This window comes from Lepisma saccharinum, chromosome 1, assembly GCF_977018435.1.
Source record: "Lepisma saccharinum chromosome 1, izLepSacc3.1, whole genome shotgun sequence".
NCBI lineage: Eukaryota > Metazoa > Arthropoda > Insecta > Zygentoma > Lepismatidae > Lepisma > Lepisma saccharinum.
This window is the reverse complement of record NC_139229.1, coordinates 2,936,813-2,954,831: the sequence shown is the minus strand read 5'-3', so window position 1 is coordinate 2,954,831 and position 18,019 is coordinate 2,936,813. Positions and strand designations below refer to the sequence as shown.

Sequence of the window (18,019 nt, the reverse complement as noted above, 5' to 3'; positions counted from 1 at the left end):
ACCACTTAATCGCCATCATGGTACATATGATCCATGCTTTTAGGCGTCAAAGGCTACTGTACAACAAGAAAGTAATTCAAAACGACGATCGAACTCAGATGCCGACTTGGAGAAACGATTTCCGATCTTTCGGGATTCGGAACAGACGAGAAATTCCAAAGGGTCGTATTAGAAAGAGTATTGTTTTTTTTGCCTAAAAGGGTAAAAAAAAACTTGAAATTAACGGTTCTTATTCCAGAAGTGCAAAAACAATCACTTAAGGGAGGAGGGAATAGAATTCGAGATTTTCAACGCGTCCATAAATTTCGAAAGTTTCCCGTGCCGAAACTGGTTCCGGAAAAGGGGAATTTTTCCACTTCCGAACGACGGGATTATAAAAAAAAAATTCTCAACCCCGTCACGACCAAATATTTTCATACTGCACACCCCTAGTTACGGCATTCAATATGATTGTAAAACCTCTAGTGAAAAGTTATTTCTTTATTTTGTTCGACGATGGCAGTAACTACTACAACTTGCAGACTACAAGTCACAGAAAACAATATTATTTTTAATATTTTTAATAAAATATTACCACTTGAATTACATTGTCTTGTCTAAGATATCTCAGGTGTGGGTGGCAAGTGCCCCCGCTTGGAATATGTAGGTTCACATGATTTACTGACAATAAATTTTCTTGAAATTGAATATATAGAACTTGACGTCATCACACATTGTACTCTGCGAAGAAATTGGGCAAACAGATTCGCGCGGGTTAAGGAAAGCGTATGAGAACTTCTTACAGCGAGAAAATGTACATTTAAACACTTTACATATTTTTCACAATTTTTGTAGGACTTCGGAAAAGGTAAAAAGTACACATTCCTCATGTGATCACCATACAATCATGTCACTTCGGCCAAGACCATACGCACAATGCTTACCCTCCATGTTTTCAGCGCAGGATCTGATCTCTCTGCACGGAGGCGCAATGAATTGGTGGGGGAAGTTGTTCGCTGAATATCATCCACTGGTGGTTAGCAGAACCCATCACAGAAAAATAAAACAATGAATAATCTCTTTATTAAGTAGATCCCATCTAAAAAAAATTGGAGTTCTTATTATTTGCCTGCCCCTTTGAAATAATAATTTAATGTGACATAAATATTTTGACTCCCCTGTGCGTTTGTCTGTAGTGCGCAACATTGTCAAAATCAACATATCTATGATTTGTTGATAACTCGTGCCACGGGCAATCTGAAAGACGCTACAATGATAATTTAATGCAATATCTCAGAGTTAACAATCGAAGCCAATCAATACCTGTCGCTTACTCTGGTAACAGTATAATGAAAAGATTATAAGAAATAATAATTAAAGATCTGCCACTCAGTTCTATCGTAACATGGTTTAAACAATCTATAAGTCGCATGCCTATGAGGATAAACAATAGAAAATCAACAATTACTATTTCTTTAACCTTCGCTTTTTCTGAAATAAATAAATCTTCAAATATGCGGTGCGGCAAATCGAAGCTAACTATATATAGAATAACTCGTCCATTTGGTCATATATGTTGGTTACTAAGAAATTATCACAAATACAAGGATAAAATTCTGTACATATTACATTCTGATTATTGTCCATGAATTGTATCGCGGTTACTCAGTACAACCAACATGAATTTATTTATAAGCAAATGCACGAACCAAAGGCATTGTACACAAATGCCTATGTCAGCTGTTACGAACCCAATAGGACCAAGTAATGTAAAAAGTTTGCCAAAGAGGAATAGAGATGGCAGCACCAGGAGTGCAAGATTAATGCATAATATATGTGAATAACTTTATAAATAAGAACAAAGCAAATTGGAAAGATGAAAAATAATAGAATCTACTATAAGAAGATAAAGAATAAATATAAAAGAAATATATTAATGTATATACGCGATACATTGAACCAGTGATCATATGTAAGTTGATCAGAAAACTAAAAAAGTCAAAGCACTGATACAAATTTGTGTCTGAATAGATATTGCATCTGTCTGATTGATTTACCATTCCCATAGCGGAAATTTTGTTTACATCAGTGGCGGCGCGTTCTAGTCGACGACCAACAGCACTTTTGGTTGCGCGTTTCAGCCGTAGCACCTACTTGGATGCGCGTGTCAGTCGTTTGGCACCAAGTATATACACTCTGTTGTACCCAGTTGGTGTTGGCGCGTTCCAATCGCAGCCGCAAGGGAGGAGATTAGTATATTTCCCAAAGCTTAAGGGGAAAAGGATATATGAATTCATAAATCGTCAAAAATCTGAAATAGAAGGAAGTCCAGATCCAGACCATCCATTAAGAAGGAGATCCAGATCTGTCCATTAAGAAGGAAATCCAGATCCAGACCGTCCATTAAGAAGAAAGTCCAGATCCAGATCTGTCCATTAAGAAGGAAGCTCACGTAGGAAATCCAGAAGGAAATCCAGATCTGTCATTTAAGAAGGAAGTCCAGATCTAGACTGTCCATTAAGAAGGAAGTCCAGATAGAAGAATATACAAATGGAAGAAAAGAAATAATAAAAAACATATTGAGATAAAACTTGACTGTAGATGAGAATTATAGAGAAAAGTAGCTCATCATGTAAATATTCTATTTCCATGTGTCCTTGTTTATATAATATATTCGTTTAAACGTCTCCATTGGAAGGCATCCTGTCTGGTTTCGTTGTCTACAAAGAACCCTACCCTGTAGATATTTCTAGCTGAAGTTTAAGATTAAGATTTATGCACCTTGCACCAAATGGAGGTAGCACAGCAACACAACATTGTCACAGAATACTAATCCTCAAGATTAATAAAGTGATCGGCTATTGATAAAAATCGAAATGTAAAAAGTCATATACTGAATACATGTTTGCATAAATAAAATTTCATGAGCAAAATATTACCATTTAAGGTGAAGATTAAAGGAATATTAGGTAAATGGTATTGAATATGGAGTCTTTACTCTTCTAGGATATCGTGTGCATTGTAATAGTCTTTTCTTCCCACGTAGATCAATATGACATTGAGCCGCATTGTCTGCCTGCGGATAGGCAATTCATATTAATGGGCTTCTAAAGTGCATGTGCCGTGTTTCGAATCCAATTTACCATGTATATTAATCCCTTTCAGCTTTCCGAAAGGAAATTGAATGCGAGTTGTAAAAAATCAATTTTGCGACGTCTAAATTCCATATCCCTCACGGAGGCGATCAATACCTTTAGTTAGTATTTACCACGTTTTATCATATCTGGCAAAGTCAAGGTGAACGGATGGATGGATGGGTAATTTATACCCAACAATTTATTTGTAGGATTTTATTTGCGCCTTTAGTGAAGATTGGTTGATTTCGTTGATTTGGTGTTGTAAGTCCACTTCATGTACAGTAAGGCTAGTCGGGACGGGACCTACAGTTTAAAGTGGGATCCGAGTTGTTGTTGTTGATGAGTTGGTGTTTTAAGTCCACTTTATGCACAGTATGGCTAATCGGGACTGGACCTACAGTTTAAAGTGAAATCCGAACCACTTGTGTCTCGCCCGGGTATCGAACCCGGGACCCCTTGATTACAAGGCAACGACGCTACCACTGCGGCATCGGGGAGGCCCACGTCTTTAGTGAAGATTGTGATGTGATTTAACAGGATTTAACAGGGGTTTGTTGCACATTGACACCATTGTTGCCTTGTGAAAAACAAGTGTGTCGAGCGAGTATAACATTACAATCAGTCTCGTTTGTCATCTGTCCTAAACAACATTTATTCAGAATTGAAGTAACGAATAATAAGAGATGTGAATGTGACTGGGAAAGTGCAGATGTGCATCATGTAATACTGGAATGTCCAAAATATAATATGGGAAGCCGAAATACATTGTACAAAACTTTATATAATTTAAAAGTTCAATTTCCAATTAACTTGATGAGTTTTGTGGCCAATCCAGATGTTCAAGTGGGATGTAGTTTGTTAACATTCTTGAGAGAATGTAACATGAAATTGTGAAGGGAAATTATTTTATTTTTGTTCTAAATAGTCTTAATACAACTTTTGTGAAATAATGGGGGAAAAGATATAACGATAATTTAATTATAATTGTTCCAAAAAGAAATCATGGACAAAAAACGGCTTAAAAGCTGTTAGGTCCAAAATGAAAGATTCATTGATTGTCATCTGTCAGTAGCGTACACAAGGGGAGGGTTGGACATCGGTGTTCCTTAGTCTCTTAAAGACACGTAAAATAACAAAAATACGATAAAATGCCTAGAGCAGATAATTTTTTTTCGAATTACTCACAATTTGAAGAAATTACTTTTCAAAAAATCTATCTATATCTGTGACCTGTGGCCTCAATCATTCAGTTTCTCATCTATGCATACATTGCTACACTTTCCCACTATATCTGAATATTACAATATCACAGGAATACGGGGGATTATTTCATGTTTTCAACTACTCTTCAACTAGAAATTGCGTAGGTCTAAATTCATGTGGAATTAATGAAGTGCATGCAGTACCAAATGAAGAAATATCAAGGGGTCACGGGTTCAATGCTCGGTGGAATCACGTAGTGGTTCGGATCCCACTTTAAACTGTAGGTCAAATCCCGATTAGGTTTTCTGAACGTAAAGTGGTCTTAAAAAGCACCGTGATGTCTGCGGGCCATTAATCGAGACTCACTACCCAGACATTTCCGATCTCAATAATATATTCTCCAAGAATTGTTCGTCTTGAGAGGAATTCCAAATATCCCTGCCTTAATTCTCATGTCCAGTAGAGAGTTTTCGTCTCACATTCTGTAAAGAACAGAATTCGCATGTTCATAGCAACAGTTGGAAAACAATTTCCCAATTTATTACAGAATTTCCCAGAATATTACAGAAAACAGAATTATTCAATACTATTTGCTAACACAGGTTTAAGTTCAGGCAGATAGACTTAATTTGTGGCTCATTAATTAAACTAGTACTTGGTAGGAATTGTCTGTCACACTGGTGCAGAATGGCCTGCGGCTAAGAAGTGTTGAAGCTTACGTACACAGTTGTTGTGGTTAAAGCTTCAGGGTGCATTTTCTGATTAAAGTTGGTAAAGTTTCAAATCCTTTATGAATATTACCGTAATTTCGGTATGAAAAGTAACCCCTTTAAGTGACCACTTCAAATAATGTCCGTATTAGAGATTAACTAGCACAAAAAAAATCATCCTATTAATTCCACGTTACAACCAAGGGCGTATTTAGGAGGGGAGTAGTCCAGGGAGTCTGGACTCCCCCCCCCCCCACGAGAGACTTACCAAGTACTAAAAATTAAATCATGAAAAATATACTTGTTTAGCATTTTTTGTAAATCGAGGGTTATTTACTTCCGCCGAACATGGATTAGATTGGGATCACACGGCTTTGAATGCAGTAGCAAAGAAGACATGCATATGTGCTACTACTTATAATAATATGTTTAAAAGATTAATCAGGAACATTACTTTTCGTCAACTGGATCTAACATCATTTTTTGTTATTGAATAAATATTGAATTCAGTATCTATTTGACATATCTTTCCTTGGCAGGCAGTTGTTTTTACAAACATTTTGGCGATATTAACCACGTAAGCTATATAATGAATACGTGCAGTTATATCTCTATTCTTAAACAGTCTTTATACCTATTCATGCAATAATAATATGGTATTCATTAATTTACATATTAATATTATTTTAATTTAAACACATATTATTATTAATATTGAGACACTCGGTTTGGACCATCAGAAATATATTTATAGATGCGTGCCTGGTTACAACTGAAGTATTATGATAACAATACAATTTGTAGGTGATCAAATAATTATAAAACATATTCATAATAGTTTTCAAAATAAACCCTTCATATCACCACATTCCCCATAACATTTTTAATGAAAAAACATTTTAAAATTAAGTTGTTAATAATTATTAAGTATAACCAAATATATTTGGCCAACAACCTCTAGTTTAGATTGGTTAGGTTAATTATATTAATGTATATACATCTGTGTGAGGCTTACATTTGTACGATATCTATTTGAGTGTTCTGTTACAGCCATTTGGTACAAGGCAGGAGCGTTTCTTCTATCAGCGGGATAAGAATCCCTGGAAAGCTTAAATATGTCTCTTTGGTTAAGAAACACTTTTCTCCCGAAACAAGGGTGGGCTACATTTTTCAGATGCCACATTAAAAAAACTGCTTGCCAAATGTATATCAGTCAGTAGGGTGACTAGTGTTCCGTAATTATACCTAAAAAGCAGACAATTCGTTTGCTATAGGTTAATTGGATACAAAGATTTTTCCAATATAGATAAATTTTGATGAAAATTGAATAAAAGAGAGTTTCCCTCGAGTTTCCATGTATTATAACAATTAATTTAATCCTTATTCAGATTCTGAAGTTCGTGATTTACAAACATGTAATCGATGGTGATACAATAATTCCTCGGAAGACCAATTTTCTGTGTAAGGAATGTGATGATGGCTTGTATCAAAGTATGCTTGGTATAGATCGATTCTTGAATCGTACAGCAGTTCTATTCACTTGGTTATGATGTAAAGAAAGTTTAAAATATTCAAAAACTGTTTTGGAATTCAATAGTATATTTTTGTTGCCTTATATTTGAAAGTAATGGCAATTGGATTTTAACTGAACACAAGTCATCTCAAAGGAACAAACTACATTAACACAACTTTGGAAAACATTATCAGACATAATTACAAGGGGAATTAAAAAGTAAAGAAAAATAATTTATTGCTTTTAGTACTAGTAAATGTGAGCATTTTCCACATAGATTACAGGAAAATACACTAGTAGCTATCGTCTCATTAACTTCTGCATTCCTGAAGAGAGGACACCAGTTGCTCCGTGATTTTTTTTTTCACTCTGTGCTTTGTCTGGTGTTATTCGGTGAGCTCATATCTCATCAGCGGTGGCAATTCCCTCCAAACATTATGATCGTCTGCACAGTGCCGTAGGAACTTAGTCGCAGATTTATGTTGCTTGCTTATGTTCTTTGTGTTCCTTGTGTACAGCAGTAAGTTGTTGGGAAACTACCTTGCTCAAGTTTACACTATTCTAAGGCATCATACACTATGGCAAGTGCAAATCCAAAGCTGAAATACAATTTACAGTCCATACGGATACAATTTTCAGTCACCATACCCTGTCGAAATGAGCCTGTGTATGTTGATACGAGTTCAAATAGGTGTTCGTTAGCGACAGTTGTTCTTCCCTATTTAAACCTTTCTGCCCAGTCGTAAACCTTTCCCTGAGTCATGAAGCTTGCAAATCTGTGCTGAGAAACACCGATGGTGAATTTTCACAGGTTATAGGCTACTCCTTCTGGCCGAATTAAAATGCACTGCAGCACATTATTCTTCAATGGTGAAGTCCACGTTTCTACCACATGGTTAGAATCAACCAACGGCCTAGTTCTGCAACTGCAAGGTGCGTTGTTGAACTACTTATGAGGCATTTACATTTGATCATATTCATTATCTTTACTTTGTGATTCAGCCTTGAAATGTTGAGACTATAATACAATATGGTAAGGTCTCACTGCCTTCAACAAACATGAAAAAGTCTTGCACCAGCTTCTTGTAATGGTACTCATTTTTTTTAACAACCGCACAAGTTTCGTGTCAACCATGAAAAACTGTGCACAAGTTCAAATGTTGGCTCAAACGGACTGAGCCGCCTAATCAAAATTACCTAATATTTCGTCCTCACTGATCCATGCATTTGTCCACCGTCAAGGTAACCGGAGGTATTAGAAAAAACTTGCAGTCTTATTACATGTTTTATATATTCCAGGCTAAAGACTGATAATAGGACACGCCCACGCGGGTTTTAGTATCAAGGTCATACTCACATCTCCGTAGCTACCCAAGGAATAGTTAACAAAGGGAAGACGGCAAGTAACGATCTCGAACACATCAGCCTGATCAGTGACACTGAATTACCTGTAATGTGACTGTATCTTTACAATTACAAAACAGGCAATTTTTTTGAGCTTTAGTATGCATTTAGTCTGCATCTGAAATATGACGCATGTTCATGAATACTGGAAACCTAACCATACACGTGGCAAGTGGTGTTTATTTCGTAGTTACGGATAGCACATTGTAAACTTCCACCTCAGGAGCAATAATGAACATAAGGTACCATAATGTTAGACACTCTCATGAGGAATCTAGGGAAGCAAAATTCTATTCTGGCGTCTTGTTTTTATTGAACAGTATGGCCTTGAGTGCATTGTTAACTAAATATGACACCGTTATTCTTCCCAACATTAATGCTTCATTGTTTGAGTCATGCCTATTTTAACCACTGCTCATTGTTTTACATTGAATCTTACATTAATATATATTCGTGTATATTCTTCCTAAATAATTCAGAAATAAACCAACAATTAAACTAAGATGCAACACACGAGGTACAGGAAAAACCTATTAAATACTATTTTTAGTATTTTAAAATAAAATCTCTACCTAGGCGCTAAGAATTTCTTGTAACTACGAAATAAAAACCCTAAAGAAAGAGCACACACACGAACAGCTGAACATTAATAGTAATCGTAATTAGAATAATTAACATAAACACGCACTGAACTTCTTAGATCTGCCCACTCAAGAAACCATAAACCAATCAAAATGCACAAAATAAACTGCATTAAGCCAGCAGCTAAAGATATTTTTTTCCAGCACATCGATAGAAAACAAAATAATTCTAACTATTTTAACAAATGCACAGTGCACATAGATTTTTGCATGTTTTATGGTTCATAGATTTTGAAAACAATTTTTATCTATTTTTTCAACTTTTTGTAATATTTTTAATATATTTATATATATAGTTTTAATACATTTTTAGTATATTTTGAAACATATTTTAAAGGTATTTTGTCGAATTTTGAGGTGCTGTGCATAAACTCTTTGAAGACTGTGTTAACATGTAACAAAACACACTATCAAATTTTTAACTATTATTGGTATTTTTATTTGTCATTACTTTCAGATTTTTGAACCTCTTCAATTGTTTTTGTGTCTAGTAGCAATCACTCTCATACTGTACATATATGCGTACACAGAAAACATTAACAGATATAAGCATACTGGTCAATAACATTGAGCATTTTACACCTTTCCTCCTTTCTCCTTTCCGCAATTCATTTGTTTTCATTGTTAGCATCACTTTCTCTTGACTCATTTGACTGGATTGATTTTTAATCAGACGTTACGATTTACACATTCCAGTTTCAAAATATCTAATATATGTATATTATACAGTTATGTTATGGAGATCATACTTCGACAAATGAAGATAAAAACATGAATTAAAAATTGACAGATATGCAAATGACACAACAGCTTGTTCAGAAATCATGTCACGTTGATGTATGTTAATTTTCAATTTTAATACATGAATTTGCATATATAGCATCAAAATAATGCCGACTGCCTTAATTAAATTACTAGCAAGAGGATCAATGTTTCATCAATAAAATGATAATGTACCAAAACATTAATATGAGTGCATTGTCTGTTTTGCAAGATTTATTGTATTTTTTACTATTTTGAAAGCTAATTGTAATGTGGTACATTCGTACATGAAACTGAAAAGATGCTGAAAATATCAAATACTTGCATTTATAAAAGTTTTCCGAATATTTGCGACAGGAAATGATATATATGTATGTATGTATAAACACACTTCCCCAAGTGTGTTTTTCTACATATACAACCTCAAATCACACTTCCCCAAGTAAATTTTCCTTGTCAGAGTAAATAAAAATGCAGTATTCTGAACTCATCTCAACTACCCTCTTGAACAAACGTTTTATATCTCTTGGGAAGAACCTTACAGTGGATCTCAAGTGTGTATTTGTAAATTTGTTTCCACCTCGTTCGGCAGTTTCCCAAGCTCTCCTTGTGGAGTAAGAAGGGATTACAGAAAGGAAGACTTGTCCTATTTCAAATATTTGCTTAATGTCTTGTAAACAGCGCAATCCCTTTAAGCTGCAACCTTCAACCTTCTTGAGACGTGATACGGGTTGGGAGATCATAATGCGGAAGCTGTGTCGTGGGAGAACACGCACTCCCTTGATGTAATTCAGAGTCAGAAATTTGAACCCCCTAACAAGTTTCATTGGCTTTTAAAAACCCCTACTGTGCCTTTAATAGTTTAATTTCCATTATATACCAGAGGTTTAAAGACCAGCCAGTCTGGCTTTATTTGTTTAACATTTTCTTTATCCAAGACTGAACGTTGAACAACACCTAACTCTATCGTTAGTAGTTTAACTGTCATTCTAAACTAAAGGTTTAAATACACCCCACTATGTCTCTATTAGTATACATCCGATTCTAGAACAAATGTATAAAGATACATCTAGCCGATATCTTTATTACTTTAAACTTTTTATTCTAGACTACAAGTTGTCATCTCTTGCGTCTTTAATAGTTAACTTTCATTCTAGACCTCACCTCACCGTGTCTTTCTTAGTTTAACTTTTATTCTAGTCTAGATCATAAATTAAGATACCTTACTGTGTCTTTATTAGTGTAACTTTGATTCTAGAACAAGGGAACACCTAAACTATGTCCTTATTGGTCTAGGGGGGGTTCAACTTTTGGTATGATTAGGGTTGCTATATTTCATAAGTGAAAATCCGGGACACTGCTGACCGGAAGCTTGTTGGGGGGCGGGGGAGGGGGAGTGCTAGACCCGTCGAAATTGTATATATGTACAGTCATAAAAAATATACATCCTCCATAGAGCCTAAATGCCAGTATTCTTATGGGGTAATAGCGTCGTCGCCTTGTAATCAAGGGGTCCCGGGTTCGATACCCGGTGGAGGCACATGGCACAGTGGTTCGGATCCCACTTTAAACTGTAGGTCCAGTCCCGATTAGCCTTACTGTGCATAAAGTGGACTTAAAACACCAACTCTTATGGGGTAAGTATTTCTTTCCACAACTGTACATACCCATTATCATATTCTTTACACTTCTTATAAGAAACAGAAATCCGCTTCGAAGTATATCATTAATCTTGCAATTCCTTTACGGTGCCTAAGCTGAACTAAGCTGCTATCTCACATTGACGAAACTTTATTTGAGAACAGCAGACTGAACAGATAGGCACCCTAGCAGACAGCGGCACCATTGTGAAGTCAAAAACGAGGGAGCCGTTCAATGTACAGTTAGATTGTTTTGTAAAATGAGCATTTTCAAATTACATCCATGCATTCAAATATAAATTAAGTTCAGGAAAGTATAGTCTCAAAATCATTTCTCTAATCCCACCCGATTCTAGGACATTTGTGCATCCCGAAGAAACTATTGGGACCCCGGGACAAATGATGCCGTTCCTGTATTGTCCCGGAAAATCCGGGACGTATAGCAACCCTAAGTATGATCAAGCTATCAAAATTCAATCTGCCACCAGATTAAAGACCACAACTTTATTAAATTAGGTCGATCTACAAACTTCTAACTTCTCTTACAAAATGAGTAGAAAATGATTTTTGAAAAAAGCTATTCTCAGCTTCACTTTCAAAAAGAATTGCAATATTAGAATTAGTCTTTTCCTCATTGCTACAAAACTGAAAATATTATGACATCATCGGTGTTATTTTAATACCCCTATTTATACTTAACAGTGCAGGGTCTATTTGTCGATAATTTCCTGTTGAATTTCGAAGACATGGTTTCAAAGTATTCAATGTTGAAAACATCTTTTCGGTTTTTCCAGTTGAAATTGGCAGTTTAGCCAAAATCACCAACAATTTGTTCATATTTGGGTAGAAGAGCTTGTCACAATTTTCTACTGGCTATAATGCAGACCCTGCGCATGTCTTTTCAATTACTGTTTGCCATTTATTTTGCCACATTTGTCATTAAAATTTGAAAATGTAAAAATTATCAACCAGGCCATCCAACATTTTGACACACTGATCCAATGAATGAGGGATAACCATTTCACATTTTTGGAAGAAGTTGCAATTTTTGCAAGTTGTTGCAATTTTCAAATATGTTGACTGTGTTCAGAGAAACGCGCATTCATTTCTACTACAAAATGGTCCAAACATGGACAACAGAGGTTTACCTTGTAATATTCTTCTGTGCTCTCAGCTGGTGCATTACTTCCTCAGATTTGACAACTGGGTGTTCTAGATTTCTTCATTTCTTTATCATGGTCTCTAAGTAGTTTCTCTGTTTTGGAATAAATTTAATTAAAGTTCTCAGAACTCTGTCTTAGTTTTTCCTTTCTTTAAATATCTCTATTAGAATTCTGACATGTTCACAGTACTGAATAGTCCATCTTTTGAGATGCCCAACATAATCTTGCACTGCATGAAAACAATTTGGTTAGAACAAGTGGAGATATTTCAAACTCCCCACAGGTTACACAGTGAAGAGACTGAAGAGCTTACTGAAATATTTATCTTGTTCTAGTAAATTATAAAGTCTGTAAAGTTTCTACAATTAGTGAGTGAATACAATTCTACAAGTCACGCTACTTAGTATTGATACATTTCTGTCCATCTTGTGTCAAACAACTTGAGAATGTTGCGATGTTTCCCTGATTTTCTTGCACTGCGTTTCTAAAAACCAAATTTCTTTATGAAAGCTCGATGGGAAAAAAATATACTTGATTTGACAGTCCCAATGCAGTTTCTTATCGAAGAAATTTCAAACTATCAAGAGATTGCAGACATTTGCTCTGCAATCCCATCTTATATGTGGAATTAATTTCTTTCCCATCCGTATCCCGCTCTATACTCTTCTAATTTAGGAGAACAAAATAAGTCCGAAGAAATTTTTAAGAACAAGTCTCCGCGCATAGCGGATAGAACAGGTAATCTGACAATTTTACTGAACCAAAAAGGGGGAGTTGGACCTGTTGAATTCCCCCCTTAAATACGTCAATGTTCTGATGTTTTTAATAGTTTATATTTGCCTCTACGCCAGAGGCGTAATTACAATTTATTTCGGGGTTTAATTAAAGAGATAAAGACAGCCAAAGGCATTATATAAAGGGATTCCAGGACAAATAGAATTAGGTATAGTATAAGATTATAGAATTACAAAGAGTTTCATAGAACGTATGGAGAGAATTGGAAAGGAAAGAATTCCCAATAAAATATTAAGAGAAACACTATATATAATGTAAAAATATCACCGTGACCTGGAAAGTTTTTCAAAAACATGGAATTTTTATGACGTATAAAGTGATCTTGGGCTATGTGCACAGATTTTCCTAAGCGGCCAGTTAGTATATATTACTCTCTATATTAACAGTCTTATATAAAGACAGATTTGCGACGCAGAGGAAAATATAATTTTCCTCGTCCGATGGAGAAATTTCCGATGCTTCTGGAATATATACACCGCAAAAACAACAGAAGTTTCCTGTATGTTCAAATCTTGTTTAGTTATACATATCAACACATGCAACATGTTTACTCATACCCGTGTTAACACTTGCGGTGTTTACGCATACATATTTTCTCACTCAAACAATACATTCAACAACTTTGAACATACATTATTTCGCGCACAATTCAATACATGCAACATGTTTGTAAATTCATGTTTTCTCTTGTTGCATATAAACATTTGCTCACACAAATCGATCCATGCAACATTTATGCGCACAATTTTCCTCTTACAAATCAACACATGCTTTAATTTGGTATCCAAACCACTGTCCCTCGGTGAATTGAATCTTGTATTTCTTGACTACATGTCGTAAGTGTAAAACGACCATTCGCGTAGCGTAATGGCTTCATTTGCTTGTAAGCGTTTTTGCATATTGAAAGTGGAATCTTCATCAGCCCCTCCTTGAACATACAATATTATTTTTATGCGCTGATTTTATACTTCTTCACGATAAGCCAAAAGTGGCAGAAAAGCCAAGTAAACTTAAGTAAATCAGTCAATATTCTTCAAGTAAGGACTCCTTAATTGCTTATTATGCTTACCTACGTAGTGTTACTTCCGGATATAAGAAATTTCGGAAATGTTAAGTCTTCCCATATTTTTCTCATATAGTGACATGTTGCTAAAATTATTATATGTATGTTGTAGATAAAACATTGCATCAAATATAGAAAGCCAAAACTATGTTATTGATTACATTTGTAAATCAATCGTAGTGTTGCTATAATTAGCATAATATTTATAAATTAGTAGTAGATTCATTAATAATAATTTGGTAATAATTTTATAACAATAATTGTTTTCAGTTCATATGTTCAACTGTTGTCAAATTATGAGAATCTGTTCCACTGTCAATTAACATGAGAAAATCACATTGCCTCTCTGTTTAACTTACCGAAAATATTTTACTGACCTCAAGCAAACTTTTAACCTTCAGAACTATATATATATATATCCATATTGGTAGATGGTAGATGATGACAGTGTTTTAACAAATGTTTCTCAGCTTTCTTAGAAGAGCGGGCCTTTTACACTGTCTCAGAGGAAGCGTTCGGTGTCTTCTTACCCTTTTAACGTGTTGTGTTTGTCCCGTGCACGTCCCTTTAGAACCTCGCAATTTTAACCTTTCTCAAGGGCTTTTTACACTTTCGGGTAAGGATTTCAGAGTGTTTTCCTTGTATAGTTTGAAAGAAGGTGCAAAATGGCCACATGTACCACGCACCCAAAAAATTTAATTCATTCATTCTCAATTTTTCCCTTCCAACAATCGTCTGCAAATTATCACATTTGTCTCAAAATTTGTTTCAGTTTGTACCGACAGTTTTAGATACTGGAGTTTTATTAATTATAGCTTATTTACAGAAGAAGTTATACTTGACCCCATTGCAGTGTACTCTGTCCCGAGGAGAGTGCGTAGACTCGTGTAGGCCTTGTCTTCAACGAGTAGAAAAAAAATAACCCTTCAGTACCCAAAAAGGTGGTTGAAGGTATGTGTTTGTGTATCCGATTTCCCACATGAATTAAACTATCGAAATAATGTACAGATAGCAAGTGTGTGTATTATGGGAAGAAAGTGAAAATCTCCGTCGGTTCATAGTTGTAAGTAAGCTCTCCCAGGCTCTCCCTTAGAGATAAGAAAATGCGAATACTGAAATGTCTTAACTGGGGTCATTCGGTGCATACTTTGGAACCAGGGCTGTTCCACGTATTTGTGGACTGCTTGGTAGTTCTAGTCCTGTGTGTGTGTTTACAAGGTTGTTTTTCAATGTTACAATACGTAATTCTTATTCTTGTAATGGAATATTTGATCTCGAGTGTTAGTGACAGTGCTTTTTCTCTGTTCCTTCCAGGGCCAGGTGGCGAGAGAACAGGTCAATCTTCAACACTCCGAATCCTCGGCTGATGAATGTGTCGTTGCTGCGGGACAGCAAGCTGCTGCATAGTGCAGGTGAGCGGCGCGCAAGTCGTGCAAGCATAAGGGCTCCGAGCCGCCAACCAAGTATGGCATCCCTCCGACCACGATCTCCGTCGACCTCACTTGCAGGTTAGCCTATCGAACTTAAAAACGAAAAGCTTTACTAGTGTATTGTACACACCTATGGTTTGTATCTTCACTCTCAGGTACACGTTGCTTACGCTCGCGCTTCGGCGTAGTTTCTTTGTAAGTTTTTTCAATTCATGCTTTTTTGGTATGCGAACAGCATCTCGCTAGATCCTGCACATTGGGAGTTCTCGCTTGATTTCGTAAGGCGCGGTGAAGTGATGCTTGTAGTTGCATTTTGCTCCACGGCGGCGCTGTCGGCGCTAATGTCTTCTCAGCGGTCCGCGCTCCGTTTATATCACTCCTTGCCTAGCGAATTTCAGTCTCCTTTCTGTTGCAGAATGAACCCTCAAAACAACCAATGGAAAAACCAAACAAAATCATGTCCTGTCTAGCAGCAAAACACAAATAAAGGCGTGTCCCACTGGACGTACGAGTAACTTGCACTTCTACTCCATAAAACTGAACCGTACTTCATTCAGTCCTGGTTCTGTTCGTAAGCGACTGACTCATCCGCCATTTGTCGTTTAAAAGATCGATCTTATTTCAAGTATATAACAAGATAATTTGGATAACAGAACATATTCCATGAATTCGAATCATTTTTGTTTTGTGATTGAGTCATCTTCACCACCAAGAACTATATATAATCAGGGGCGTATTGGCTTAGCTAATGGGTCCGGGCAGAGTTGCATGTGGGGCACCACTATGTGCTACTGAACAGCCATATCTTCATGCACAATTTCAATGGCATCGTGAGGGATTACATAATTATTTTTTAACATGTCATTTATTTTTCTCCTCTTTTATATATTCTACTTTCATTTTAGAAAAAAATATAATTTTTCAAAAATTTTCCTTGCATATTGGAACGAATTATAGTATACTTTAAAGTTAGGATGCGTTCCTTTCTTATCGGAATACTATTCAAAAACCTTTCTTCCAGACAATGATTTATTAATTGTATGGTAGAGCTTAGGAACAAGCTTCTGGCCAGTAGTTCTTGTTTGTTGTACCTTCTGCCGTATTCAAAAACATTAGCTAAATATTTTCATTTTGCATTACTTGATGTTGGTGCGTAATCAGTGCCACCCAAAATATTATCACGGGGTGGAGCTCACTCTTACCCTATTGGCCAATACGCCCCTGAATATCATCAACTTCAGAACGCAGCTATTTTCTTAACGAAGGTGTTCCACGTTTTGAACTAGTCGCAGAACCTTGTACATCGATTCAGAAATTCGTCCTGAAAATGATCTTGAGTATTGACGTCACCCTATAACGTTGATCAAGGCACTGCCGTATGAATTCCGTAATCCGATTGAAGTCGAACAAAGTTGAGAATTCTATTTAGAGGGCATGATTTGTCTAGATTTACAACCGAAAATAGTTTGGCATCAATTTTTTGCAAGAAAATACTAATCGATATTGAATACATAATTAAAAATGGAATTCACTGCACCTCGAATAACATATTTGCAAAAACCAAATCTAGTATTTCTGCGTATTTAACATAAGCAGGGGTTATTTTCACTATGAATTATTGAAATGACATCGCAATAACAACTGTTGACAGAAAATGCACTCATTTCGTGGCACTGTGTGTAATTAGTATGTGCATGTTCAATTCACCTCTATTTGTTTCGCTCTAAATTTGACTTTTCAACATTTGTCTGTTATTTACGTTGGTCTACTAATCATACAACGTAAAATATGCATAATATATATCGCGGGGAGTAAATTTTAGTTATGGGCACTTTTTGAATGTCTATGTGGGTTCACAAGTGGCTGTTTTGATTGCTGTCACGGTGTTATCTTTCACTGAATATTCATAAATCTAAAACTACTGTATATGTTATAAATGTAGTTTCTTGTGGGGAAAGAAAACTATTTTTGTTAGATTTAAAGAAAATGCAAGACAATGACTTAATATTTCCACCAAGCATCCACTGTCTGCTTTCCCACGAAGGTGACCTGAGAGGCAATTAAAAGTAATTCTAAATTGCTTCTAACTTCTTAACTCTACTATATTCGTGGATATCATCAACGAAGAAATCCTTAGGATGCGTTGAACTTTGACTAAGCATCACTTGAAGCTTGACAGGTCCAATGCCTTGTTGGCTAGTTTTGTGCCACAGAAATATTTTATAAATTTCTGTTATGGTCCTAGGGCCTAAAACTCAGTACACACACCAGACAGTTTATGAAGGTGTAAACTTACAGTGGCGAAATGTACCGCGAAGTATCAAGAAGGGAAATTTAAATAAAAATTGTAAACATATGCTATTTGAGCTTTCCTTGACAAGAATTTGTTGAATATTAATTCTGCTATAATTGCACACGATGAGACATAAAATTTAGTAATTGCTTCTTGCAATAGGGTAGTCAATGTAAAATTGTGGTACATCAGAAAAATCAAGATGTTGCGAAAGCAAGGCTTATCGTTGGCTTTGACAAACAATATCTACAATGACCTTAACAATTTCTGCACTAGCACCACATGC

The 18,019-nt window shown here is 35.8% G+C and overlaps 1 protein-coding gene across 2 annotated transcripts in view; it reads left to right on the top strand.

The window, feature by feature from the left end:
- jus (EB domain-containing julius seizure protein) overlaps positions 1 to 18,019 on the top strand; it is a 238,285-nt gene that overhangs the window by 197,187 nt on the left and 23,079 nt on the right. The window contains exon 5 of one of the 2 annotated variants that reach the window (XM_083128435.1): positions 15,325 to 15,518. In XM_083128435.1, coding sequence (XP_082984561.1) covers positions 15,325 to 15,518 — 194 coding nt within the window. The remainder of the gene's footprint in view (positions 1 to 15,324; positions 15,519 to 18,019) is intronic. The other variant, XM_083128443.1, reaches the window with a different exon arrangement.